Genomic DNA, 27,578 nt, shown 5'->3' on the forward strand with positions numbered 1-27,578 from the left:
TATCCTAATTTACCATCTAATATACATTTTATCACTTTTTTACAAGGCCAAAATTTCTTGATGGAAATACAAAATAACGAAGAAAATTAAAAAAAAAAAGGAAAAAAAATCTAAAAGCGAAAGAAACATTAGACTAATTTTTTTTTTTTTTTCCTAGGGCGTCATCATTTCTTCAGCCGTCAAAACGTTACCTCCTCGGCGCACGTTAGCAACCAAACGTTGTTGCCTTTTTTTTTTTTTTTTTCCTATCCTAATTCCCGTCCCACTCGCACTCACCGTCCGAGTTTTCCGGGTCGGGCACTTTGTTTAGATCGACCCGCTCCACGAACCCGCCACAGGGCTTGAGGTCGGTGGCTCCCGCCGAGTCATGGTGATGATGGTGGTGGTGGTGGTGGTGGTGATGATGGTGGTGACGTAGAGCTGTTTCGACGGCGTCGACTCTGGCGCCGACCTCGGTGGCCTTTTTCCTTATGGAAGCCGCCGACATGTCGCCGCAGCCGCAGCCGTCTTCACCGGCTAAGAACTCGGGGAAATTAAGCCGGGCGGAAGGTCCTCTGAGGTGGAAGACGGCGGTGTCGTAAGCTCGAGCGGCGGCTATGGGGGTAGAGTAGGAGCCGAGCCAAATCCTGGAGCGCTTGTTAGGTTCTCTAATCTCAGCCACCCACTTTCCCCACTTCCTCATCCTTATCCCCTTGTACTGCCTCTCGTTTTCAACACCTCCTCCTCTCTTCCTCGTCGTCTCTCTCTCTCCTCCACCTTCCATCTCTTGCTTTCTGTAACTCTCTCTGTTCTAGTCCCCGATCTTTTTCTTCTTTTTCAAATCTCTTTTTCTCTCTCTTTGTGGCTCAATTTCTCTCTCTAAGGAATCGTGGGTAGTGGGTGGATCTTCATGAAAATGCAAAATCTAACGAGTAGAAGACACGCGAGCCAGCGAGGTGTGAGGATTAGAGCAGAGAGAGAAAGGGCGTTGCTTTTTTTGGGAGAAGAACTAGAAGGAGGCGTCTGGTGCTACTTGGCCATTAAGCTTGTCATCTGGGTAAGCTTCCACGTTGATTATTTCTTTGAATCCCAAGCAATAGAAATCCAAAATAATAATTGAAAAAATATAATATTAAAATATGAATCAGAAAATCCAAATTCACCGACACAAATCTCACCGTTTTCTCATCATCCCCATCTTTCTTTCTTTTTTTGTTGGTTTTGCTCTCTTGTCTATCTCTTCCTTCTTTCTTTCCTTGTTGGTAGTAATGGCTGTTTCAAAGACTTTGTTTTTAGAAACACAGGGCATAGACGTAAAGGGGCTGTCTATGTTTCTTTTCTCAAACCAAAAAATAAAGAATTGGAAATTTATATAATAAATCCAAATACATAAAATTTTAATTCTTTATTATTAAAATATAATATTTATTTATGAATAAAGTAATTACTGGGTGGTGGTGGTGGGTGGCGGTGATGGAGTGGTGTCGTATTGTGGGCGAGTGAAGTGGAATTCAAAGGCCGATAAAAAGAATTGTCACTTGTCATGGTGAGCTAAAATAAAAATATAAAAATATAAAGATGCAGATTTTTAATTTTTTTTAATGTTTTCTTAATTTTGGGGTTTTTGGTTTTTTTTTTTAATTGCTATTATTGTTTTTGTTGTTTCTGTTTATTTTTTTGGTCCAAAAAAAAAAAAAAAAAAGGAAATTCTAAGAGGGAGGCAAAGGGTAGGTCGGTGGTCGGTGGATAGATACCGTTAGGAATTGACTTTCCCTCCACGCAATAACGATTTTGAGTGGACGGGCAATTTTGTCCTTGTATCACCACTGTTTTGTTCTCAGCAATTCAGGGCGAATTTGGGCAATTTGCATTGCTAATTGGCCCATTAAGGAAAGGTTTAATTATTTTAAGGTTCGCTTAATTATTTTTCTATTAACATCAGCACCTGTGATCTGTGTTTTCCTTTTTCTTTCTTTCTTTTTTTTTTTTTAACCTTGGTTCAAATTTTAGTGCGAAAAAGTTATTAGTGGGTTGTTGATTAAAAATAAGTTACTGGGGTCGAATAAGATTACAATAAAACGTTAAAAGTCATATCAAAAGTGGCAGGACAAATATACTTTTGAAAGATTGAGAAATAAAAAAAAAAAATTGCAGAATTTTTTTAGATAAAAAAATACATATATGTAGTTGGATTTTGGAAAAAGTTTTAAGTGGCAAGTAAAATTCTTCAAAAAGTATGGTTAACCTACAAGAGCATAAGAAGCTATATGAAAATGGTTTTATTGGGATTCAATGCCTAAATTATAAGTGAAATAATATATGTCAAAAAGTATTTTTTTAGAAAGTATGGGTTTGAAACGCACAAAATGAGGAGAGATTTTAGGTAATTTATGAATTAGATGATTTGTTAAAAAAAGAAAAAAGAAAAAAAGAAGCATATACATTATATTCAATAATATTCATTGGATATTTTGTATTATGTCCAATTAAATTAGTAATTAATATGTATGTTTCACTTTGTATTATATAGGATCAGAAGTCAACCATATAATATGAGATATCCAATGATTATCCAATAAAATAAATTTTTATATTATTTGAATCTTTTTCATATAAGTGAATAGTGGCTTTATCACTTTAATATTCTTTAGGGGACAACATTTTCTTTGTATAGTAGATTAAAGTCGTCAAGAATTGTCATTAGACCTTTATTTATTTATTTTATGATATGGAATTATCTTATTTGATGTCAGTTGTTTGCTTGTCCTTTAAAAGAACACAATTTAGTTAATAGCTCCTTTTGTGTCCCTTGATACGATAGAGCATTTTTGTCACTGTATCATAGTTATTTGCCTTATTTTTCTTAAAATTAGACTTGCATATGGATTTACTTGTAGCATTTTTGCTAAGGTATCATTTAGTAGTATGGTTGATTTTTTTTATTTTTATAATTTTTCATTTTTATTTAATTGTGTATAATTTATTTATTTCAAATATTAGTTAGCGATAATCATAAATTGTTAAATATTTTAAATAATTATAAATTTTTAAAAAATAAAAAAACTGTATTCAATTTAATTGCAAACTTCATAAACTAATGCCTAATACTCAATAACAAACTAACAATTAAGGCAAATAGATTACACACATTTTTAGGAAAAAAATGAAAACTGAAAAACCAGCCATGCACATTATCCAACACACCAAAGTTAAAACACTTGTTTTTATTTTGTTCTATATTCTTCCAACAGCGTAACATCAATACAATATTATGCGATATTAGAATAGTTAAAAATATACAAGTCTTTTTTATTATTATTTTATAGTGGAAAATTTGAGCACTGTATTTTTCGTTAGAGGAAAAGAAACAAAGGCCTTTCTCGTTTTTGTTTTTTTTTTTTTTTGGATAATATCATAGGCTTTTTCATTTTTTTTGGTAATAAAAAAAATAGATCTCCGAAGAGTATCCTAAATCCAAATAGTAAAAAATTATAAACTAGTAGCAGTTGTTTTTATAATTCGATGGAAGTTCACAAATTGCTTTTCACCAACTGTTTCTATCATTTTCTCTCACGATTTATATATAGTACGTGAAACCCATAAAAGCTTAGATAAGGCTTATAAAAAAATGTCAGAGGCTTTTTAATTGGATTGTCCATTGATATATATATCTATATCTTGTGCTAAAAGCATATTGACCAAAAACAATAATGTACAATTCGTAGAGACATTTTTATTTTTTTAATTAATACATTTGATATATGAAAGGACACGAAATCCCATGCGGCTCCACAAAAGTATCTTTGCATTGAAGAACCGTAAAGAGTCAAATTTGGGAGGTCTACCTATTTTATTCCCCCATAAAAAGTAAGAAAACTCCACAAAAACGAGTAGAAAATTATAATATCAGGGGTGAATGTACGCCTTGGTTCTTTAGGGTTGATTCCAACATAAATACATGTATAATTTTTTATATAGTATAAATATTTGCAAGTAATTAACTTGCAGCGTAATATACTACGGAATTACATGAAGACTAGGGTAGGTCATTGCCCCCCAAGACGTTTAATTTTTTTTATTTTTTTTTTTAATAGCTTTATATATCATATAAAATTAAATATAATATTAAATTTGGACCCTCCAAAATTGCTTCACCTTCCATTTAAACTTATCGGATCGAAGCTATCTTCTCTCCCCGCCCCCCCAAAAAAAAAAAAAAAATCTTATTAAAGCTAATTAGTCTAATTTGTTTGCCTTAATAGAGTTTTTAAATCTTTTCTTTTTTCCTTAATAGAGTTTGTAAATTCTTAAATATCTGATACAAGTTACAATTAGTTATTGATTTCTATGTTTCGCTTTTATTAGTTACAAATTTCTACAGATCATATATTATTTCTTTAACCTAACCTAATCAATCTAAACTTTTTATCTCCCATTATAAACTACTCTACAAGGTGCAATAACAAGGAAAAATAAAAAAAATTGAAGTTGGTTTCAATGCCGTTTTGCTTTTCAATTGTATACAAAGAGATCAAGTAAGATTTTTTGCTTTTATTAATTTTTGATTGGCATGCCTAATCATATGATATGTTTTTATTTATACTTTAAAATTTGTAGAGTTTGATGCATTGATCAATTTGATTATTTACTTTATGACATGTATTAGAAAATATCTTTAAATGTGAGTATATAATAGAAAAAAATTTAGCATTGATCCAATTATACTGATCTTTGAGATTTGAAAGAATATAGAATTATATTTTGAGTTATGATTTTTTTATTTATTTATAATAATTGAATTGGAAGACTATGATAGAGTTATTAATATAATTTTATGTCGTAAATAAAAATTGAATACTATTTTTTAATAATAATTTAATTTTAGATATGATTTTTTAGATGAAAGTTATGTGTAAAGTTTGGAACCCCAATCTTGGTTTCGTCCCTGGTATGCTATGTGAAAAAAATATCATGTAACATGTACACGGTATATATTTGCAAATTCAAAAACTTACCTACGTCTATACTGTAGAAAAATTTAATACATATACATATTTATATATATCTAAATATTCATGTATCACATAGTACACACAACAAGCAGACAAAAGGAACTGTATTATTGAGCGTCCTGTAATCAATTTTTATAAAGGGACCGACCATGTAATATTAGATTAATTAATCTTCGCTGCAATAAATATGAACCAAAGAGACTAAACCACCAAAAAATCAAGGGGTGGTTGACAGCCATATAAAGTTTCTTGTTTTGTTGTACAAGTTTCAAAAGGGAGGTGGTTTAAATTGGTATCTCGTGGACTTAACAATATAAAGACGAGGACTTGTATTATATATAAACATATAGGGAGCTAAAAAAGAGTAGCTTCCATTTGCACCGTGCATAAATGGGTAATATATTATATTTGTCAAATACAAATAATTTTAAAATCAAAGGGTAGAAAATATTGGCATGCAAATCATATTGGCTAGTGTCTAGACTCTACCGAGAGAGAGAGAGAGAGAGAGAGCTAGGGGGCATGAATGTTTTTTTGTTTTGGTCATGTGCATGAATGTTTTATCTGAAGTCATATTTTTGGACATTTTAACTTTTTCTAAAGACTATAACAGTTGTAGTTGGTTGGCACTTATGGGGATGTCTGAAGATTCAAAGCCATGAACCACCCAAAGGGAAAATTTTAGCTGTTCAATAAAAAACAAATAAATAAATGGCATTTTGAAAGATATGCAGTATAAGTTTTTAAGTGGTGGAAAGTTAACAGGGAATGGATGCAGTACTAGTAAAAGCAAGTTGCAAGAAAAGCAGCAAGTCGTTTTTGAAAACAAAATGAGGGTCCGTCAAGCGACGGTGGAAGTGGGTAATCTGGGATGATCAACCTAAACCCACACTCCATCGACAATTCCACATCATCATCATGTTCATGCATGCCAAGCCTTGAGGGGTCCAAGGCCGGAATCACTCTTCAACCCAACTTGCCCTCTGTTTTTTACTTCTTTTCTTCTCAAATTTCTTTTTCTTGGTCAAGGTGTTGCTTTTCTGTTATTTTGAGCAAACTGAGAATCAAGTTGCAGCATAAAAAGGACAATTCATATGATAATTACCAACACATATATATATATATATATATATATATATATTTTGGTAGCCAGTGATTAATATTGATAATTCACAAAAAAATTAATTACATTTTAATATTTTTAATTTTTAAAAATTGAAGTTTAAAATTTTATGATTTATACTTCAATTTCTAAAAATAATGAGTTAAATTTTTAATTTTTTAATTTGTTGCAAATTAAATCAATTTTCAATTTGGTCAAACAACTTAGGAAGGGTTTTTCCTAAAACTTCGCAACAGAGTATGTAAAAATATAAATTGTGTGCAGATTAAGGAAATACAAGCAACTAAATGGACGCAACTGTTACTAGTTTATTTGGTTGAATTGAAAATTGGATTAATGTGTAACAAATTAAAAAATAAAAAATTTAAATTATTATTTTTAACAATTGAAAATCTAAATTTCAAAATTATAAAAGTCGAAAAATACTAAAATGTAATTTATCCTTTTGAAAATAATAGTTTCAATAAGATTGGGAGCCAAAACAATAATCCTCCCCTGATTTAACATATGCTCATAAAAAAAGTTGCGGCATAAAACAAAGTTATGGCCACCTAAAACCAAATTAAATCTCAAAAGAAAGAAAGAAACAAAATTCTTTTTATTAAATTGAAGATATATTTTTTTTTTTAATTTTGCTATTGTGTTGGTTGACACTTGTAAGATATTTTCAATATAGAAAGATTTCCTCCTATAAATGAACCCTTGTGAACTCGGACTCTTCTTAAATTTTTATCCCTCATGTTAAATGACGTTTTGACCAAAAAGAACTAAAAAAAAAAATAATCAATAAAAAAGTACGTGCCTTTGGGTATGACGTAGTATGTGATCACATTGAGTGATGAGTGAGCCACCAACATGAATGTAAGACTTATCTTAAGAGAGATTTTTGACCTTTTCTTTCTAATTTATAAAATTTGTATATTTTCAATGATGCACCTGATGATGATTTTTATGATGTTTGATTTCAGGGGTCGGTTGCTCTGATTTATATAATATTATATAATATAGAAACAAATCAAAAATGCAGATTCATATATCAAATTTTTAAGTATGTTGCAGGTGTACCTGGTCGTCCAATTATACATATTGAAATTTTAGTCAAAAACTTAGGTGAAAGGATATAAAGAGAGGAGATGAACTTCAAAATGGTTGACTCCTGCATCATCTATATTATAGTCATTATTTTTCATCAATTTGGACTAATAAACCTTTTTGAACAGCCATTTGTATTGTCAAATGATATATCAATTCTATTAATGATGGTTGACAAAAAGAGTATTTTTCCTTTATCTCTTTTACAGGACTTCCTTTTAATTATAACGTTTTAGAGTTAGACTGAAAATTTATATATTTATGTTTTAGAGTTAGACTGAAAATTTATATATTTATGTTAAGTAAAAACAGAATATAAATATATATATATATATAAATATATATTTATTGGTAGCAAACAATAAAGATTTAATTAAACTTAAAAACGTTTGAACTCTTTACATTATTTTGATTTTAAACTTACTATTTTGATTTTTTTTTTTCAAGGACAATGAAGGAAAAGAAAACGCATTGAAACTTTGAAAGCGCTCTCAAACTAATTTTATATAATAATAAAATTTTTGAATAAAAACGTACAATATTCAATATGAAACTTTCCCTAGCCCCTCGCTTTTAGTGAGATCAAAAGCATTGGACCTTAGTAACCTTACTCTTTAATTTACTTGGGCTTCTTACGCATTCCCATCCTTGATTTTGCATACCTGATATCTTGTTAAGCAAAACTTTGAAAGACAAAATTCACCCAAAACAATAACAAATTAAAAAAAAAAAAAAAAAGCTTTGAATAAAAGATATAAATAGAAAGCAATACTAAGGATACTCCAATCTCATTCCCTCACCAGCTCGTGAGGAGTATAGGATTGTGCCCTGCAGATGACTTAGTGCCCCAGTCGAAGAGGCAGTGTCCTGCATAAGATTTAGCCACGAATTTCCTTATAAAGCAGGATCATAATGTTCAAGGAGCCTATGTGAACGATAAATGATTTTTCTCACTTATTAGAAGGAAAAAAATCAATTAAGAGTTTTTATTTTTATTTTAGGTGGAAAATCTATTAGAGGTTATTACTAACGAGAAAACAAAAGCAAGACAATTCTTGAAAGCAGAAACAGATGAATAGCAACATTTATGTTTTTTCATTCAACAAATGCAAAATGTCAGTGCATTAAACATTTTATTCCCTTTTGTAACACATGGTACAAGCACATGAGAATAGAGGACACGTCTTTTTCTAAGCCACAAGACCTATCCGCATCACCATCAAATTATTTGCCAAAACTATGTCTTTATTTATTTAATTTTTTTTGTTTTTATGCAGTAGTACATTCTATTCTGCTCAGAAACTTGCAATGGCCTGGCACATATAAAATGCAAGCAAACAAAACGGAAGAATAATCTTGGGAAAAGAAGATCTCACAGAATTCTCCTAAAGATGGATTATAAAAACACAACAGATACTAGTACCTGAAAATCAACAAATGCAACTGGAGCTCCATAAGTGCTTTGCATCTTCAGTTTCAAGAACCCAGGGCATCTAATAGACAATACCAAGAAGCAGTGCTAACTTTTCAGACTATAAAGATAATAATGACATGATAAAATAAATGGCTGCTAACCTTGAAAATACTTGAATTAGCTCCTGCTCTGTACAAGTAGGCCCCAAATTAGCCACGAAAAGTGTTGGGCACGGGGTATTATTTTGTGTAATGTGAGGAACTGAAGTATTATGCTGTCGTTGTAACAGAAATAACTTATTGTTATGATCCGAACTGGAAAACAATTCTTGTACATGCAATGTTTAAAACCAATTTGAATGTCACTACTAAGCTCTAACAAGTGAAGTCCAAATAACATATTCTTTTAAGAGAGAGAGAGAGAGAGAGAGAGAGAGAGAGAGAAAGAGAATTGAATCTGAAAAAATGAAAAAATTGAATCTCCCTCTCAATAAAAGGTGCTCATACCAAGCTATGTTCCCCCCAACCCCAAAAATTAATTAAACTAAATAAATAAACCAACGAAGCATCTCTCTCTTTAAACTTTACTTAACCTTTACTTCCCTATTTCAAGCTATGAAGTCGTTATATATATATATATATATAACTTATTATCACATTAAAATATCATAATCATGGGAAAATGTAATAGCTGATAAAATTTCTTTCGGACAAAGAAGAAGGAAAAAAAAAAAAAAAAAAAAAAATAAAGAGGAAAAGAAAAGAATAGAATATAAGAGTTTCCAGTAACCAAAATTCAATTAAATATCAAATCCGCTGAAAATTGTTTTTACCAAATTTGAAGTAGTTATCTCATTTGCAGCGCTGCCATCCAAATTTCCATGGCTGAATTGGGAGGAAAAAAAAAAAAATTAAATTAAGTAGATAATCCAGAAGAGATAACATAAAAAAAGGCAGACTACACTTCAACTTTCTAGGAATAGGGCATTTAGTAACTGATTTTACTGAGTCCTCTGCATTGATACTAGAAGTAATCATTTATAGTAATATATGTGCAGATTATTGAGCCAGAATCAATCACTTCCACATAATAAAGTTGTGCTTAAGTAGTGCAGATGACCTTGGTGCAGATGGATAACCAATGATGTTGTAAGCAGAATTACCCATTCCAGGCATGTGCATGCTGCCAACACCTGCTAGTGTCCAAGCGTGCAAAACATGTGCAATGTGAGCTTTTAGAAATGTGTCCTGCATGTGGCTATGCAATTGATTTGTATTCTAAGAGAACAGTCAAGCTTATTAATTGATTGACAAATTGGATAATATACTCCACCAAAAAGAGAAATCAAAGGGTATCCTGTACACACATTGAGCAAATATGCATATTGATCTTACCAGAATCAGCGCCCCGTGAAAACGCAGATCCTTTAGCTCTCTTATCTGAGCCAAATCTTTCATCATCTGCTCATAGTGATTAACGAAATATACAAATTTGGTTACAAACCAGATAAAATGCATAATCAAACTAAAAGGTAAACAAGACCTGAAAAGTTTAACAAGCAACAGACCTGGTCTTGAACGCTTTGATCTAGAATTTGATTTAGCTAGATCAATGTATAGTGTTGAGCCCTTCTCAAGATCAAACACCAATCCCTACAGACAAGATTCAGAAACAAGGGCACATAGTTGATGATATAATTTAAAGTAGCATCCACAAGATCGTAATTAACAAAACAGAAATCAGTCTGAGCAGATATCAACTAAAACTAAACTTGATCTACTATAAATTACTGCAAAATAAGCATGAGAAATTCCCTCTCTCCCTCGCCAAGAAAATAGATAAGCTTAACAAGAGGAAAGAATGTGACTAAATCAAACTCCGGAGCCAAGTATTTATGTTGGTTCATAGAAACTGAACAGCAGGAAGCTCAAAGACCTAGAACTAAGAAATTTAGACTTTTTTTGCATATTGCCTATTGCCTATTGCAGACATACATAACAATGTATGATTTTCATTGGTGAAATTACAGCCAGTTAAGGGTCCGTATCCAAGAAATAAAATACCATCTGAGAGTAACTTTATCAGACAAAACATGGCAAAGCAGCATCCATGTGAAAAAATAAACCGGATGAACATCACCATACTTCTCCAAATCTAAATTAAATTTCCTTCAGATCAATTATACTCGAATACAATAAATCGCCATTGAATTTACAACACAGAGAAGTAAGCAATAAATTCTTACATTTAGCGCGTGCATTGCCGCAATTGCAGACTGCTGATCCAAGAATACTGCAAAAGCAAAAGGCTGCCAACACCGGAAGAACTTATATAAGGGCACAAAAACACATGGAACATATTCAAGAACAACATTCGTGAATCATCACGAAGGACAAAAGGCAACAGCTTTACACACAAATAGACATCTAAAACACGACGGTTCAATGTGGAATTGACCCAGTATCTTAATTATATCAATAAACATATATATTAAACGACCAATTGTACTACATGGGAATGAGACACCTACTATAACTTTAAAAGTCCAAAATATATTTCCCATATAATCATTTTAGCCATTAAACGAATGAAAGTCTGAGCCAACATATACCTGGGTCGTTTGTGTGGGGCTCCGAAGATGCGAGGACTCGTAACCCGGGAAGTCGCGGAAAAGGTTGTAGATTTCGCGAGGTTTGACATCCTCAGGAAGTCCCGCAATGAACAGGGTTCGGACATCGTCATGCAAGGATGGAGCGAGAAGGGGCGGCGCATAGGAAGCGAAAGGGGGTTGCTGGTGAGGGAGGTACTGCTGAGGCAAGTGGAGCTGTGCCGGCGTCACCGTTGCCGGAGGTGGCGGAGGTTGATAATAAGGGTAGTGAGGGACCGCCGGCGCCGGCGGTGGAGGAGGTGGGGGGTAGTAGGCGGCCATGTCATCCATCGGAAAGGGATCGTGGAACAATCTAGCCCTAAAATCTTGGGTTCTCATTTTTTAGTTCCCACCTTGTTAGACTACGACGGATGGATTGGGCTCAGAGAAGAAGATGACGTAAAAGGGCCTGAGCCCTCATTCAAATATATCCATTTACTTTCAGTTCTGGGTTGCACACTTGAGCTCACATTTAAAGCCCAAACTCTATAAAGTCCAGACGTAAAAATGTCCAGTTTATTTATTTTTCTTTTGCCACCTCCATTCACACACACCAAAAAAGAATTTAAAAATAAATATATAAAATAAAAAGATGAAAACCAGGACCATCTCAACTATTTTCGAGGCTCTAGGCAGAAAAAAAAACAAAAAAAAACCTAGGCCGATTTTTTTTTTAAATATTAGTTTTTAGAAAATAGATTTTTATATAAAATTTAATTTTTTAATATTTTGAGATGGAAAGTTATTAATTAAATTTTTATATTTCAATTTCGATAATAAATATTTTTTAATTGATAAAATTGTTAAATTATTTAATCTTTTTTTAGAAATTGTTGAGTACAAATAAAAGTAATATTTTATGAGCTATCAGTGCATTAGGAAAATAATTTAATGTTTTTTATATGGTTTAGTGTCTAAAGTGCTGTTTTTTAATTTTAAAATTATTATTATTTTTTAAATTTTTTTGTTCTGAAAATAAATATAAACCATCAATATGATATAGCATGTTATGTTTTAAAAAGTTTTTAAGATTTAAACATTTTTCTTTTAAAAAATCATCACCAAATAATTTTGATTTTTCTACATCATACAAGAAATTAGAATTATCTTCATATATCGTAAAAAATGATATGCAGCTTGATATTTTATTACTTTAACACTTTTAAGATGACTTTCGTAATGTGTTTAAAAGTTAAATTAGAAACATGGTCTTGCAAAATTTTCTAAAAGAACAAACAAATTACAAATATTAACTTTTATTTAGATTAATTAGAATTAGCATCTAGAAGAATAATTGGGCCAAATTAAAAAAAAAAATGTAAGAATTAAAATCCAATGAAGTTAGTTGCATAAAAGATATAAAGAAAAAAAATAAAGACATAAATTAGAGAAACATGAGGTGTATATATATATATATGTATGGACGAATAACTACACCATGAATTCAAATAAAATAAAAAATATATATATATATATATATATATATATACATATATTAGGAGAATGATTGAAAATTTATTAAAATAAATAAAAACCAACGAGCTTATCTTATATTTTGGAACCCTCTAGATTAGAGTCACAAATTATATAAGTTGAGTATTAAAAACTAAACAAATATGAAAGATGAGTGAAAGAGAAGAGAAGAAAGAAAGTGAGTAAGAGAAAAAACTACATAAACAAGAAGAGTATTTAATATATATATATATATATATTTTTTTTATAGTTACAATCTAATTAATTATAAAAATAGAATACAAAAAGTTTCAATTAAACATGAATAGTGTTCCTTTTCAAAGATAAAAATAATAAAAAATAATTAACAATAAATGATCAATTAAAAATAAGTTAAAATTTTAACTAAATCAATTTTTTATGTTTCCAAAATAAATTAATAATTATCTTTTATTTAATAAATATATATGTATATATTAATTTATATTTTATTTAATAAATATATATATATTTAATTTATAGGAAAAATAATTTTTGGGGGCCCCCATTCTAGGCATTTGCCTTGGTGGCCTATGCCTTAAGCCGGCCTGATGAAAACCTTGCTTTTTAATATATATATATATATATATATATATATATGTGATTTAACAATATATATTGAAAGAGTCAGATGGCGAATTTCGATTTCATCAACCAACCAAACCAAAGTTGTCATTTTCGGAAAGTGATATGTATATATTTTTAATAAACAAAATGCATTAATGCCCTCATCAAAGAGGTATTACAAACCACTTCATCTGAAGAATCTAAATTATAAATATAGACTATAGCACATAAATATCCCACCTAGAAAGTTCATCAAAAGATAAATTGACACAGTTTTAAGATAGAATTGTTTGGCCATACAATCAGCTAATTTTGTTGGCTTGAGTTTCTTTTCCCTTTACTTTATTTATTTATAATAATACATTGTAACTTTACCATGGGTATGGGTTTTCAAGGTTCTAAGATCTTCTTGTGCGAGGGATTAAACGCCTTTTCCCTGCCAAGTCCAGTTCTTCCTGAATCGATGCTTCCCCCCGAGGCGGAGCTGGTACCTAAACCAGTACCTCAACCGGTACCACAACCAATTGTTATCCCACAATTGGACCTGCCTCTTATCTGGGATGACTCCAGAAGTAGAATCCTTTATAGCCGATTTCTACTTCTGGACTTGGGGAACCCTAATGACCTACAGCGAATGGTATCAATTATAGATGCCCAAGTTAGGGTGGAACGCGCTGTCGAAGCTGCCTTGGTGGAGGATGGATTTCGGCTAACTTCCATTCTAGCCCACTAAGGAGAAATTCATGGCCTTCTACATTCTCCGGCAGGGTAGCCTTTGACTGAACACACTGGGCACTCGTACTTGAATCAGATAAGGTTGGAAGGAACGCGCCAAAGCATTCCCTATCGGTAAATTCTTAGAGCCATCCAAGTGAATACTCTCCTTTTAGAACGCTAAGGTGCATCTTTCTTTCTCCCATTCTTTCTATTGGTCAACAACCAACCACAGTTCTCTAACATTCTTCACTACTCGTACAAGAAGGAGTCTCTTTCTGTCCTGTCTGGAGGGAATCATTTTTTCTCAATCAAGAATGCCTCAACTGGATAAATTCACTTATTTCGCACAATTCTTTTGGTCATGTCTTTTCCTCTTTACTTTCTATATTCCCATATACAATGATGGAGATGGAGTACTTGGGATCAGCAGAATTCTAAAACTATGGAACAAGCTAGTTTCACATCGGGGGAACAACATCCGGAGCAACGACCCCAACAGTTTGGAAGATGTCTTGAGAAAAGGTTTTAGCACCGGTGTATCCTATATGTACTCTAGTTTATTCGAAGTATCCCAATGGTGTAACGCTGTTGACTTATTGGGAAAAAGGAGGAAAATCACGTTGATCTCTTGTTTTGGAGAAATAAATGGCTCACGAGGAATAGAAAGAAACATATTATATTTGATCTCAAAGTCCTCATATAGCACTTTTTCCAATCCTGGATGGGGGATCACTTGTAGGAATGACGTAATGCTAATCCATGTTCCACATGGCCAAGGAAGCCTCATTTTTGAATCTTATTATGAAGCGGAAATACAATAAAACTTTCTTTAAAATGAAAAAGTTTTTTGACAGTTTAAACTTTTTTGTTCCATTTTTTCATTCTCATTTTTCATTTATAAAGGAATTCAAGAACGTCCCTGATAGGCATTTTCTTTTTCCTTTATAAATTCAAAGTCATTTTTTTTTGTATTTTCTGGGATGGGTGAAAGGCCCATGTCTTCCCTACACGTGTCCAATTGAATAAATGAATGCAGCCTCAACCAGAGAGACCGACCTACAAGTTTTCTGAAACCGAACTGAATAGAATTGTTACTTTCCATGCTTGCTGAAAATCAAAGAAAGAAGACCCATTTTCCCACGTAGTTCATCGATCAAACGAACGATTCTCTTTCAAAGTAATAAAGAGATCTTTTTGTAGTTAGACTTCTATCAGTGCAATGAAAGAACCATCCCTTCCTATTTGTTTATCCTGTCAGATAGAAAGAAAATTAGGGGACCTTCTTTACCACTTTAAGGGGTGAGGGTGAAGGCGGGGGGGTTTACATACAACTGAGGCAAAGTGGTTTATGATTGAATGTTAGAGGCATTCTTATCATTTGGTAGATCCAAGTCCATGGCCTATTTCGGGTTCACTCGGAGCTTTGGCAACCACCGTAGGAGGTGTGATGTACATGCACCCATTTTAAGGGGGTGCAACACTTCTCAGTTTGGGCCTCATATTTCTCCTATATACCATGTTTGTCAGGACCCGTCCAGAATTTCTTCCCCGGAACCCTAGACAAGCCCTGATCCCAAGGAAACCCTACCGGACCCTCCAACGGAAAATCCGGCAGAGCCTCCCCTAAGGGATTTACTTACCACAATTTACCTGCACTCAAAACACACTTCTAAACTCATCCCCTTATTCCTCCCGCAAACTACAAATTGTTCCACAAATTTCAGCACTTCTCAAAAACAACAACAGTCCAGTGCATAATTAAACATAAATATCCCAATAGTATACAGAGCTTTAAGAAGTGCTAAACAACAGAAATACAACAAGGCTGAAAGAAATAATACACTGAAATGAAAAAGGTACAGAAGTACTTCTCGAAACACAACAGCAGCGGAAAACTTGGTTCGCTTCGGAAGAACGTCTACCACCACTTGCACCTAAGGGAACGGAATTTAAGAGTGTGAGATGCTAATCATCTCCGTGAGTGACCCTAACTACTGAACACCTTTAATAATAATAAAAATAATTAAGGGAATTGAATAAATACCAACAATTAATAAATAAATAATAACAACTGTTGGAAAATAATATTTTCCCTCAAAACTCTCACCAATCGCTCCGTTTGAAATGTTCCCTTTTTAAAACCTTTTCACAAAACCCGATGTACATACCTCCCGAAAACCAAGGGATTAAACCATTTGATAAACAATAATTAAATAAATACATACCCCAAATATATAATTAAAATGTAATAAATTATAATAAATAATTTTGAACACCTTTGGGGTTTAAAACACTATTTGCAATTTACACCGACGCACCACGCGAGCTTCGATTCGGTATATAACTCGTAACCTTTAGATATCGTTTGGTGTTCGCTCCCCGGGTATCCATTTGGGAATTATCCGAATAAAATATTAATATTTTTGGTTTGTGCACTGTGGTTGTTTAGGTGCGCGCGCGAGTAGTGGAGTTGATCCCGAGGAGGATCTTAGTTGATTTGCGTGCTCCAGGTGAGTGACCCATCTTCAAAAATTATTTTGGGCAATTAATTATATTTAATTGGTATTTAATTTGGTATTTAAATTATGCTCATGTGGTGTGATTTAATTATGGTTTTATTATGGTTTAATTTATTTACTATGCATGAGCAAAGTGTATTTCGGTGGTATTTGTACGTGGTTTTCAGTATTAATTTTCCGGGCATAATTGGGTTAAATATTTTACGACAATATTGGTTTAAATTTTATAAATTATGCCCGCGGTATTTTTATGGTTGCATCTCGTACTTCGAGAAAGTTGTGGTTTGTTGTTATCACTGTTTCGTACCGGTTTGGTTAAATAAAAATATGTGGGATGGTATTTTGTGAAAATTTGGTATACTTCCCAAGGTAATTTTGGAAAACGGTACGGTTGGTTATTAATGTTTATTTTTAGACGCACTCATACAGTATTGGTGTTCTGGTGTATGGTGTATGGACACGTGGTAGTGCGCGGTTATTATGTGGTTTAGCGCACGGTTATTACTTCACCCGTGAGTTGCCATTGGACCGTGGGCAGGCAAGGTTATTGTTGCGCACAGCCGCCCCCCTCCTTGGCCGGGTTGATGGTTTTAGCAGCTGTACTGTCGGGACGCCGAAGTGACCGTTGCAGGTTTCTCTCTTTAACCCCCCGGCCAGTCGGTGCTCGGGATGCTGGGTATCGGAGGGCATCACCGGTATATGGTGTGGTGCGTCGGTGTAAATTGCAAATAGTGTTTTAAACCCCAAAGGTGTTCAAAATTATTTATTATAATTTATTACATTTTAATTATATATTTGGGGTATGTATTTATTTAATTATTGTTTACCAAATGGTTTAATCCCTTGGTTTTCGGGAGGTATGTACATCGGGTTTTGTGAAAAGGTTTTAAAAAGGGAACATTTCAAACGGAGCGATTGGTGAGAGTTTTGAGGGAAAATATTATTTTCCAACAGTTGTTATTATTTATTTATTAATTGTTGGTATTTATTCAATTCCCTTAATTATTTTTATTATTATTAAAGGTGTTCAGTAGTTAGGGTTACTCACGGAGATGATTAGCATCTCACACTCTTAAATTCCGTTCCCTTAGGTGCAAGTGGTGGTAGACGTTCTTCCGGAGCGAACCAAGTTTTCCGCTGCTGTTGTGTTTCGAGAAGTACTTCTGTACCTTTTTCATTTCAGTGTATTATTTCTTTCAGCCTTGTTGTATTTCTGTTGTTTAGCACTTCTTAAAGCTCTGTATACTATTGGGATATTTATGTTTAATTATGCACTGGACTGTTGTTGTTTTTGAGAAGTGCTGAAATTTGTGGAACAATTTGTAGTTTGCGGGAGGAATAAGGGGATGAGTTTAGAAGTGTGTTTTGAGTGCAGGTAAATTGTGGTAAGTAAATCCCTTAGGGGAGGCTCTGCCGAATTTTCCGTTGGAGGGTCCGGTAGGGTTTCCCTGGGATCAGGGCTTGTCTAGGGTTCCGGGGAAGGAATTCTGGACGGGTCCTGACAATGTTTGTATGGTGGCGTGATGTTCTACGTGAATCCATGTTGGAAGGACATCATACAAAAGTAGTACAATCAGGACCTCGATATGGTTCTATTCTGTTCATTGTATCGGAGGTTATGTTCCTTTTTGCTTTTTTTGGGGCTTTTTCTCATTCTTCTTTAGCAACTACGGTAGAGATTGGAGGTATTTGGCCCCCAAAAGGGATTGGGGTTTTAGATCCTTAGGAAATCCCTTTTCTTAATACCCCTATTCGCCTTTCATCCGGAGCTGTTGTAACTTGGGCTCATCATGCTATACTCGCGGGGAAGGAAAAATGAGCAGTTTATACTTTAGTAGCTATCGTTTCACTGCCTCTAGTATTCACTGGCTTTTAAGGAATGGAATATTATCAAGAACCCTTCACTATTTCAGATAGTATTTATGGTTCTACCTTTTTCTTAGCAACTGGCTTTCATGTGATTATAGGTACTATTTTCTTGATCGTATGTGGTATTCGCCAATATCTTGGTCATCTGACCAAGGAATATCCTGGTGGCTTTGAAGCAGCTGCATGGTACTAGCATTTTGTAGATGTGGTTCAGTTATTCCCATTTGTCTCTATCTATTGGTGGGGAGGTATATGAAGGAACGAAACAGTGGATTGAGGAATGAAAGCTCGAAGACAAAGAGAACGGGGCTTTTCCAAAGAATTATTGCAGCTTTCCCACTCCCTTTGATTATCATATACAAAAAAGTGTCTTCCACTTTCCTACCAAATCTCCCTTTATTCTGGCACATAAATGAAGGGATCGAAGAGATTATGGTAGATCATGTTCACCAAGAAATGACCCGAAATTGGATCTTGGTCTATTTGAGATTGTTCTTTTTAATCGTAGTCAAAGATGTTTTCTTGTCTCTCGTTTCTTTTCCGAACAAATTGAAGAACCTAATGGATCGAACTCATCCTTGGAAGCTATGAAACATATTGGCCTTGCATTGCGGAAGGAATGTTCTGTTCTATTTTGAGTTGGAGGCAAGAGCTCTTTCTTCAATAAAGGTTTGGAACCCTTGTTTTACCATTTCCTTCATGGCACGGCCCTACTCGCCAGGAGGAATCTTTGATTCATGACTGGAGATGCACAGATCAGCTTTTAGAGATAGGGGCGAGCAGCAAGCGGCACCCTGTATAGGGTTCCAAACCTGCGCACCAGCTGAAGGAAAGGCTTTATAGCTCCACCCTAGTTTTGGGGCTTAAATGCTTACCTTATTATTATGAAAAAGGGGAAAGGCTTTTTTTATAGATTAAAACATGATTAGGGGGAAGAATGGAAGACCAAAGAGCCCCAACTCATATTGTACCAAGAACTTGCCATTGACCTGATCAAGTGCTTTAGGGAGATCACCTTCACCCATGTTCCGAGAATCTACAATCGCTTGGCTGACTCACTAGCCTTCATGGAATGTATACTCAACCGCTCTAGTACACATGCTAGTACACCAAAACACAGAGTCGCTTGTCATCGAGAGATTGGACATCCCAGCCACAGCCATCAAATGGGACTCATTCATCATCTTGGATGAAGACTTTCGACAGTTGAAACATGATGAACTATAACCGTTCAAGATGAGGACAATGGGAACCATGGTATTATGATTTTTTAAAAAACCTCAAGGATGGGTTCATACCAGAGTACACCACCCGTGGTCAGAGGAGAGCCCGGAGAGGACTTACCTGACAATCTATGATCTTGGGGGATGTCCTTTACAAAAGGTCCTTCAAGGGGTACTCGCCCTTCCTTACTTAATAGGAAAAAGGAGCGCACACTATTGAACAAGCTCATTCAAGTGCGTGCGGAGGACACGTCAACAGCCCAATGCTTGCCAAGAAAACCACGAGGCAAAGGCCCCCTATTATTATAAAAGTAAAGGTTTCAAGAGATGTCAGCCCCACCCCTTTGATGGAATTTTCTTTCAAAATGCTGCATCATGTAGAATGGCGAGTCGGTCATCTATCTCCAAGGTTTTTGAGACCCTGAATGAAAGAAGCGTACCTTCGAAGGCTGCGATCAGGAGCTACTTAACATCATCGAGAACAGGAGATCAGAAGATTTGTTGGAGGATAATGTAAAAAGTAAACCAAGACTGGGATCTGATCATAGCCATAGTGAAGTCTTGGGATGCAAAGGAGATGGTTTTTAGATTTGGCAAACATTAGATGTGCCCCACACTTGAAGAAGTACTTTGAATTTTTTAGAAATCCCTTTATGTCCTTTTTGTACCTAGAGAGCAGACGACGAGTAGAGTAGGTGCTCCATATCGTTCCTGCTACGTGGGTATAAGGTAATTCACAATGCTAGCAGATCAAAAGTATGGAAGTTGGCCCTCACCCTTCTATATATAATAGGGGGCAGTGCTACTTATAGAACGAGAATGTTCATCCTCTCTTAAATTTCTTTATGGATTTTGAGTCAGGAATAGAGTTGTGGCAAGCAATATAGATCCCCCTTTACTTTTTCCATAAAAAGGCCCTCTTAGTCAAGCAAGCTTCGGCCCTATGGAGTAAAGGGAAGTGCAGATCTGGAGTGTTTGGCTGAGAAAGAAAGGCTATGCAGCAAGCTGAGTTGTATTGAAATAGAATTTTTTGGGCATACGAGAAAAAAGTCCAGCCGAGCATATTTGTTTGCGAGTTTCTTGATCTCGGAAATCTTGTACTCAGAGTCATGGATAAAGTGGACTACCCTCGGTGGCCCCCCGTTCTTTTTAATGGTTTTTTCCTGACCCTTTTGGGACCATCCACCCTTTCCCCAACCAAGCATAGGTAGAACCCATACATAATGATAGTCTCGAGCAAGATGAGTAGTTTATAATCGACTCAATATCGACAAAATCCCCCATTTGATCCCTATAGTACTGATTGTCTTGTAGTGCACCCTTCATCGAAAGAGTAGGCAGTTAAAAGACCCACCCTTGAATAAAGCCTTTAGGTTAGGAGATATCAAAGGGGAACCTCGCCTAGCTGCTTATCTGTCCTTGTATTATTTAACTCATTTGTCCACTTATCTTGTCCAAAGGGGAAAGAATATCCAAATCCTTCGAAGTGATTGGAAAAGATTCAATCCACTTGTTGGCTTACTTCTTAGGTGCTACTTAGGCCTGCTTTTATGTCTTGTAGCTTTTAAGGCATTTGCTTCAAAGGGGCTTGTTGGTCCCCTTCTTAGCTCTTGATGCCTGCTTTAAGCTTTGTCAGAGATTTTATGGCTCGTAGCTTACAACACCTTATGAGAAGGGCACGTAGCTCGATACAATCTAAGGCCAGTTGCTTACTTGCGTACGAAGGCAGACAGATTAAGCCATTTCCATCCCTCATCAATCAGGGTCCAGCTTGACAAAGATTTTGATGTGGATGAGAGGGAGAGCATATTTTTTAGATATCCCCACAATTAGAGCTATTAGATGAGAAGAGACTTCGCGCCATGGAAAGATGTCCAGGTCTACCAGAAAAGGCTTTCCCATGCATTTCGGTAAGAAGGTCTTGAAAAAGATTCTTTCTGGACGTGAGCTTCATCCAAGAGAAGAGGGAAACTTCATTTTGTGCGCTCTTTTCTATCATGCGCATCATGGCTGGGTGAGTTGGCCCATTGCGAATCAACCCCAGTGCTTCAAATCTGGTTTTGCACTTTTTTAAGATGCAGAACCTGGGAGCTTTCCTTTTCAAAATAGGGGTCATTTTTTGTAGGGGGTAAGGAAGGTGCCAAGGTCTTAATAGAAAGGGGTTGATAGTCCCGCCCACCAGGCTTTTCCGAACTTCGCTTCTTCTCCCCATCAAACCCTTTTCTTCTGCTTTTTCCTAACGATATATCCCCATCCTTTAGTATTGAAGCATATATTAGTTCCAGAGAATCATCTGAACATTCTAAGATACGGTTGTCAAATGGGGGAAGAGGAATGAGAGGCATCCTTAAGCTTTTCGGCTCACTAGTAGGTGACGGGGGGATTTTTAAAAAAAGGGTCATTTCATCTGTCGATGCATTCGTTCGGATACATTCTTCCTTCTTCACCTTTTCAACCCACCCTTACTAAAAAAGCAAATTTGCCTCTTTCTTCCTAGTAATGAATTGAGCGGAAGCGAGGAGGTCTGGTTCCATAGTGATTTCATCTACTTTTGGAACTTCGATTCCTGGGGACAAAGAAAGTGACTTTGGAGTTTTGAATTCTCAGAACCTCCTGAGAATTTAAAACTCCTTTGTGAACTATTTTAAATAGAGCCATTTTCTCATATGCCTGAAAGGGAAAAGGACGAAGTGAAGCGTTCGAGATGTTGGAAAGAAGAAGCTGCACGCTCAGCAAATAAACTGGTTCAACTGACATGGCAAAGCAGAAAACCCATATACAAAACAATAAGCACATGATGCTAAAGTTAATGCTCAAAACTCATACCAAGAATCCAAGCAAAGCCAAGCCAAAGCAAGTAATCGAATCGAGGCATATAGGCTGGTTAACCAATCGATGCAAGCACCTTCTTCCTTCTCTTCTAGTATCTCCAGAGTATGGACTTTTTTCATTCTAATAGGACAAGGAAGGATCAACTGTAAGCTTCAATCAAAGAGATGCCTTAATAAAGAATAGGATAAACAAAGCCACCCAGTGGAAGCATAGGTTTAAGCCTTTATTGTCCAAACATTGGGGTGCCTCGATGTTCGCAATTTCCTACTTCATAATAAGCACCGTTGCCTAATGTATAGTAAGCATGCTGGCTAACTTGGGACATAAGGAAAAAACTTCTCTCACTTCAAGCCTCTTTAAATAGAAAACAAAAATACAAATTGGATTAAAAAGTTGGGGCCTTCCCTCCACTCTGGTATCTTGAGGGCTTGAGAACAAGGGGCAAACAGTAGTTTATTCGAGAAGAGCTGACTAAGCCAAGGAGCTGAATAGAGAGCCAATCATGCGGTTTGTTTTCGTCAGACATAATGTTTGAAACAGGAGCTGTGCCCTCCTTCAATTGGGCTGTGTGTGAAATGCTGGACACGTAATGACCACAACAAGCCTACCCATCATCAAAGCAAGCCTAAGTCCATGCAAGAAGGCCCACAAAAGGCTATAGCCCATATAGCCTTGGCCCATAGAGCTTTCCGTCAAGTTGTTTTTGTCACTTTCTTCTTTTATAAACTTTTTCACTAAACTAAATTCAAAAAAATCTGTACTGACTAGTGTGAACTTATGGATTGAGCTGTAAACGATACCTTTGCTGGTAAAAAGCAAGCATCTGATCAGATCAATCAAATGTTTCAAGGATGGAGCTGTCGAGTGAGGATTGGCCAAGGAGAGTCCATGATGTAGTTGGGTACAAATAAACTAGTAAAAAAAGACACGTAGAAGCCAGTGGGGGTAGGGAAATGAGGACGTATCACATGGTTTTGTACTTGGGGTCAGGGGCTGGAGATTGACGAGTGACTAAGTGTGCTTTGGCAGCTCGTGGTGGAGTACTCTTTGACGGATTCGCTATATTATTGCATCTTATTCCAAAGGGAGTGATCAGGATGTTGACGCGTGGCGATACCCACGAAAAAGAAAGTCCTATTCGCTCTTTGGGGTGGGCCTTTTGTACTCAAATCCATACGGGGAAAGGACAATTATACAGCAAAATCTAGTGGGTGGTGTTCCATATTCATGAAAAGCCAGGTTTAAAATGATCCATGTTACGGCACCAAGATAAAAATCCTTACTAATAAGTTGAAAGGGCATTAAGCATAATAAGAAGGGTTAAGGGCCTTCAACGCCTATAAATAGAAGTTTCTTTCAGTCTCTATTTGCCAAAGCAAAGGGAGATGGGACCGAACAACGAAGTCAGAAAGAAAGACTTTGAGTAGCCATGGATATCATCTCCAGACTTCCAATAATGCAAGAAATACATCAAGTCGAAAGCGAAAAGCTCGACTAAGAGCAAATGCTAGGGCTGCTATTGGAGCAGCCGCCTGCTCTCGATCCGGAGATAATAGGAAAAGTAATGCAACAGATCCGAGACCACATTCGTGTGCTCCAGGAAAGGAGGAGGGTGCTACTCGCAGAAAAGTAAGCACTCATTATGGAGGGGGCCATAAGTAACCACAGGGAAAATGGAAACAACAAGGGAAACTAGAAGAGAAGAGTCCATCGACGCAAAGTAGTGTGTTTTAATGCATGGCTTTCTTTGTTATGTTTCATGTTGTTCTATGTCTTTTGTTCACAACATATGTTTTTAGTGTTCTTTGATTTATTGTGTTTAGTTGGTTTGCCTATGTGTGTGTAAGCTTCCTATTGGATGTACTCCCATGTATAAATGTAGTGTTGGAATGAAGAAGAATAAAAATCTGCTTTGTTCTAGTTCCCTGTGCAGAAAAATGGAAGATTTTTATTATTTGTAAAATCTGGTTTTTTTCTTGTTAATTTCTCACATATACAAGCCAGCCAATAGGTGTAAGTTGTGTGTTTGCTGTCCTTTCTAGTCTAGTGCAATCAATAACCATACCTTTAGATCAACTAATAGCAAAAGAAGGAAACTGTTTACCCTCTCCCTAGTGACTTACGTCAACAAACTCATGCAAAAAAAAAAAAAAAAAATGAGGAACAACATCTGATTAACCCTTTATAATACTACCCCTGTTTCTGTAATAGATTCCCTTAATGCTAGACTGACAATAAGAACTCCCCTATCATCCACATAAGGGCTCCTAAGGCCCCTTCCTCTTGTTAGGGTCGATTGTTTGGCTTGAGCTTGAGTGGGTCGAAGATTGGAGGCTCTGTAAATGCCTTTTCCCTTAATTATTAGTTACAGGGGAGGTGCGTTTAGTCCTATATAAAGGGCTTTAGCCTTTTTTTCGTTCCCCCACTCAGGTAAAATAGAACCTCTAAGGTAACACGACAGGGTTAAGTAAAATTCAAGAGTCTATGCTCATTTAATCCCCACTCCTTTTTTTTTTTTCTCTCTGCTCGTACCAATCCACCTACTTGGCTTCTTGTATTTAAAGTGATTAGTGTATCTACTCCAATGAGACTATTATTTCGTACCATTATGGAAGAAAATTTGGGTAAAATATGCACTTCTTCCTCGAAAATGAAAAAAAAAAAAAAAAACGATCTACTGCTATTTTTGGCTTAAATTCTTTGACTCTTTGATACTCAATCAAATCCTTTTTTTTGAGGATTGAATGCAACCTTGTAGTCCCATCTTTAGTAATTCCTGAACTGTTTCTTCTGTATTGAGGATCCTCAAAATAGGCAATTTGACTATTTCTACGTTAAATACCATTTATCGGTATTTCAATCGAAATAGTGAGATGAGGCATTAGTTCTTTCTCTTATTTTTGAATCCAGTAGAATGGAATGATGAATCTATTTTGTCATCTTTTTGCCAATAAAAATAAATCAGAAGTGATGCTTTCTTTTTTACCAAAAAGACCCAAACTAAAGAATTTGTGTTTTACTTGATCATTATTAATTGGATTTCTTGAAAGGCTAGAATTTTTTTTTCCTTCGGCAGAAATAAAATGAACATTCGTTTGATCTTGATCTTTGTGGAGTGAAAGGAAGACTACATTGGATTGGCACAAACCTCCTGATGATATCCATAAATGACTTGTTTTTGGTAAGAGATGGAAATGACTATATGTAAATTCCGGTGCATGGTATACATCGATACTCCAATGCATTTCTCCTTTTGTGTTAGAATAAATATGTTTTCGAACCTTTTCTTTAAAATTGAAAGTGTATGTTCCCGCACGAATCTCAACAATAAGGAATGAAGAAGGCATGATTGTTATCTCACTCTATGTGGATGATTTGTTGGTCACGGGTGAAAATGAAAAGAATATGGAAATTTTGAAAAATGAACTTGAAAAGGAGTTTGACATGTCAAGCCTTGGTGAAATGAATTACTTCCTTGGAGTGGAAGTGATGCAATGCTCTAGGGGTATTTTCATATCTCAAGAGAAATACATCGAATATCTTTTGAAAAAGTTCAATCTTGATGAATGCAAGCCAATGTCAACACCAATGAGCCAAGGAGACAAATACAAGAAGGAGGATGGCACACCAAAGGTAAACCCGACCCTATATAGAAGCATGATAGGAAGTTTGCTCTATGTATGTTCATCAAGACGGGATATTATGCATGCCACATGTGTTTTGTCTAGATATATGCAAGCACCATCCCAAAACCATTTTGCAGGTGCCAAAAGAATTCTTAGATACTTAAAAGGAACACAAGACTTTGGAGTTTGGTATGATAGGCAATATGTGATGAGATTAATGGCCTACTCGGATAGTGATTGGGCTGGATGCTTGGATGATATGAAGAGCACTTCGGGGTATCTTTTCTCACTTGGTAGTGGACCATTCTCATGGAATGCAAAGAAGCAAGCAACAACCGCTCAAAGCACCGCTGAAGCCGAGTACATTGCTTGCTCTTCATGTGCAAATCAATGCATTTGGCTTAGGAAATTATTGGAGGACCTTGGTTATCCTCAAGAGGGTTCAACCATCATCAAATGTGACAACACTTCAGCCATATCAATAGCCAAGAACCCCGTTCAACATGGAAGGACAAAACACATACCGGTGAAGTATCACTATTTGAGGGAGTTTGAAGAAAATGGAGAAGTAAGCTTGGAATATATCAAGACCGAAGATAACCTTGCAGATTTCTTCACCAAGCCACTTATAAAAGGAAGATTTGAGACCTTGAGGAAGCTTCTAAATATTTCAAGCAAGAACACCAAGGAGGAGTGTTGAAATGTGGTGATCTTGCCACAATGTGCAAGGTAGTTCGGTTACACTTGCACTCTTTGTTTTGCAACATCAAAGACCAAACATTATTTATGTTTATGCATTTATTTTATCTTGTAATGTTAAGAACAATATCCTTTTTGTAATGCCCTAAGCTCATTATCTAGCTTAAGGCCTTTTTTGTCTAGTTGCTGGAATTGTATTTCCAGCAACATAAGTTCACTTCCTTGGATTCCGTTTGAAGTAGGTTTGGGATTTGGACCTGAATTTTTGATATGATAAACTAGATATGCAGAGGAAGAATCAGAAAAAAGAATGGCCCAATTTGGAGCTGGGAAGGCTGTGTTAAGCCCAAAACAATCTGACCCTTGTGCAGTGTTGTTGCCCAGAAAACTGGGCAAAACTGCCTCGGGTTTGATTACTTTTGAATGGGTAAATGGACTTTGTTTTATCTGGTTTTTATCTAGAACATATTTTAATATTCAAAAAGGCTTCCCTCCAATTTTCAAGTCAAATGGAGCTGGTTTTCAAATTCAAATGCCTTAGAAAAGCTGAACTGCCCATTAAAGAAGGTTTCTTGCATGCCTAGCACATTGATTAGAGTTAGTTGAGGTAGTTTGGCTTGGTTGGTTACTTTTAATGCTTTTGTATTTATTGCTCAATATGGCAGCATGCCTTATTGTCTTTTTGATGTATTTAAAAGTATGAAAATTGTAATGAAAAACGTTGAGAAAGAAAATATTCAAAAAATAGATTTTGAAAAACAACATTTT

The 27,578-nt window shown here is 35.4% G+C and overlaps 3 protein-coding genes across 6 annotated transcripts; 1 reads left to right on the plus strand and 2 right to left on the minus strand.

Moving 5' to 3' along the window:
• LOC107424539 (ethylene-responsive transcription factor RAP2-10) lies at positions 1-1,376 on the minus strand. Its single transcript, XM_016034369.4, has 2 exons — positions 1,158-1,376; positions 1-1,059 (listed from the first exon to the last, which is right to left on the minus strand). The coding sequence occupies exon 2, from the start codon at positions 761-763 to the stop codon at positions 251-253; it is 513 nt and encodes a 170-aa protein (XP_015889855.2). The 5' UTR covers positions 764-1,059; positions 1,158-1,376; the 3' UTR covers positions 1-250.
• Positions 1,377-7,677: 6,301 nt separating this feature from the next.
• LOC107424502 (RNA-binding protein L) lies at positions 7,678-11,626 on the minus strand. Of its 4 annotated transcripts, none has more exons than XM_048479526.2 (10): positions 11,232-11,625; positions 10,866-10,928; positions 10,188-10,272; positions 10,015-10,080; positions 9,740-9,815; positions 9,453-9,504; positions 8,782-8,894; positions 8,630-8,699; positions 7,988-8,073; positions 7,678-7,868 (listed from the first exon to the last, which is right to left on the minus strand). In XM_048479526.2, the coding sequence occupies exons 1-10, from the start codon at positions 11,604-11,606 to the stop codon at positions 7,826-7,828; spliced, it is 1,029 nt and encodes a 342-aa protein (XP_048335483.1). In that variant the 5' UTR covers positions 11,607-11,625; the 3' UTR covers positions 7,678-7,825. The 4 variants fall into 4 exon arrangements, 2 of the variants coding, with proteins under 2 accessions (XP_048335483.1, XP_048335484.1); XM_048479527.2 differs by having other exon boundaries at positions 9,740-9,812; positions 11,232-11,624; XR_007242624.2 differs by lacking the exon at positions 8,630-8,699 and having other exon boundaries at positions 11,232-11,626.
• A 3,764-nt stretch (positions 11,627-15,390) lies between these two features.
• LOC125419787 (cytochrome c oxidase subunit 3) lies at positions 15,391-18,686 on the plus strand. The gene is given in 2 exon segments (XM_048466266.2): positions 15,391-15,560; positions 18,044-18,686. Coding segments are annotated over 2 exon segments (813 nt in total).
• The last annotated feature ends 8,892 nt before the right edge of the window (positions 18,687-27,578 follow it).

Source organism: Ziziphus jujuba, chromosome 7 (genome assembly GCF_031755915.1).
Source record: "Ziziphus jujuba cultivar Dongzao chromosome 7, ASM3175591v1".
NCBI classification, from domain to species: Eukaryota; Viridiplantae; Streptophyta; class Magnoliopsida; order Rosales; family Rhamnaceae; genus Ziziphus; species Ziziphus jujuba.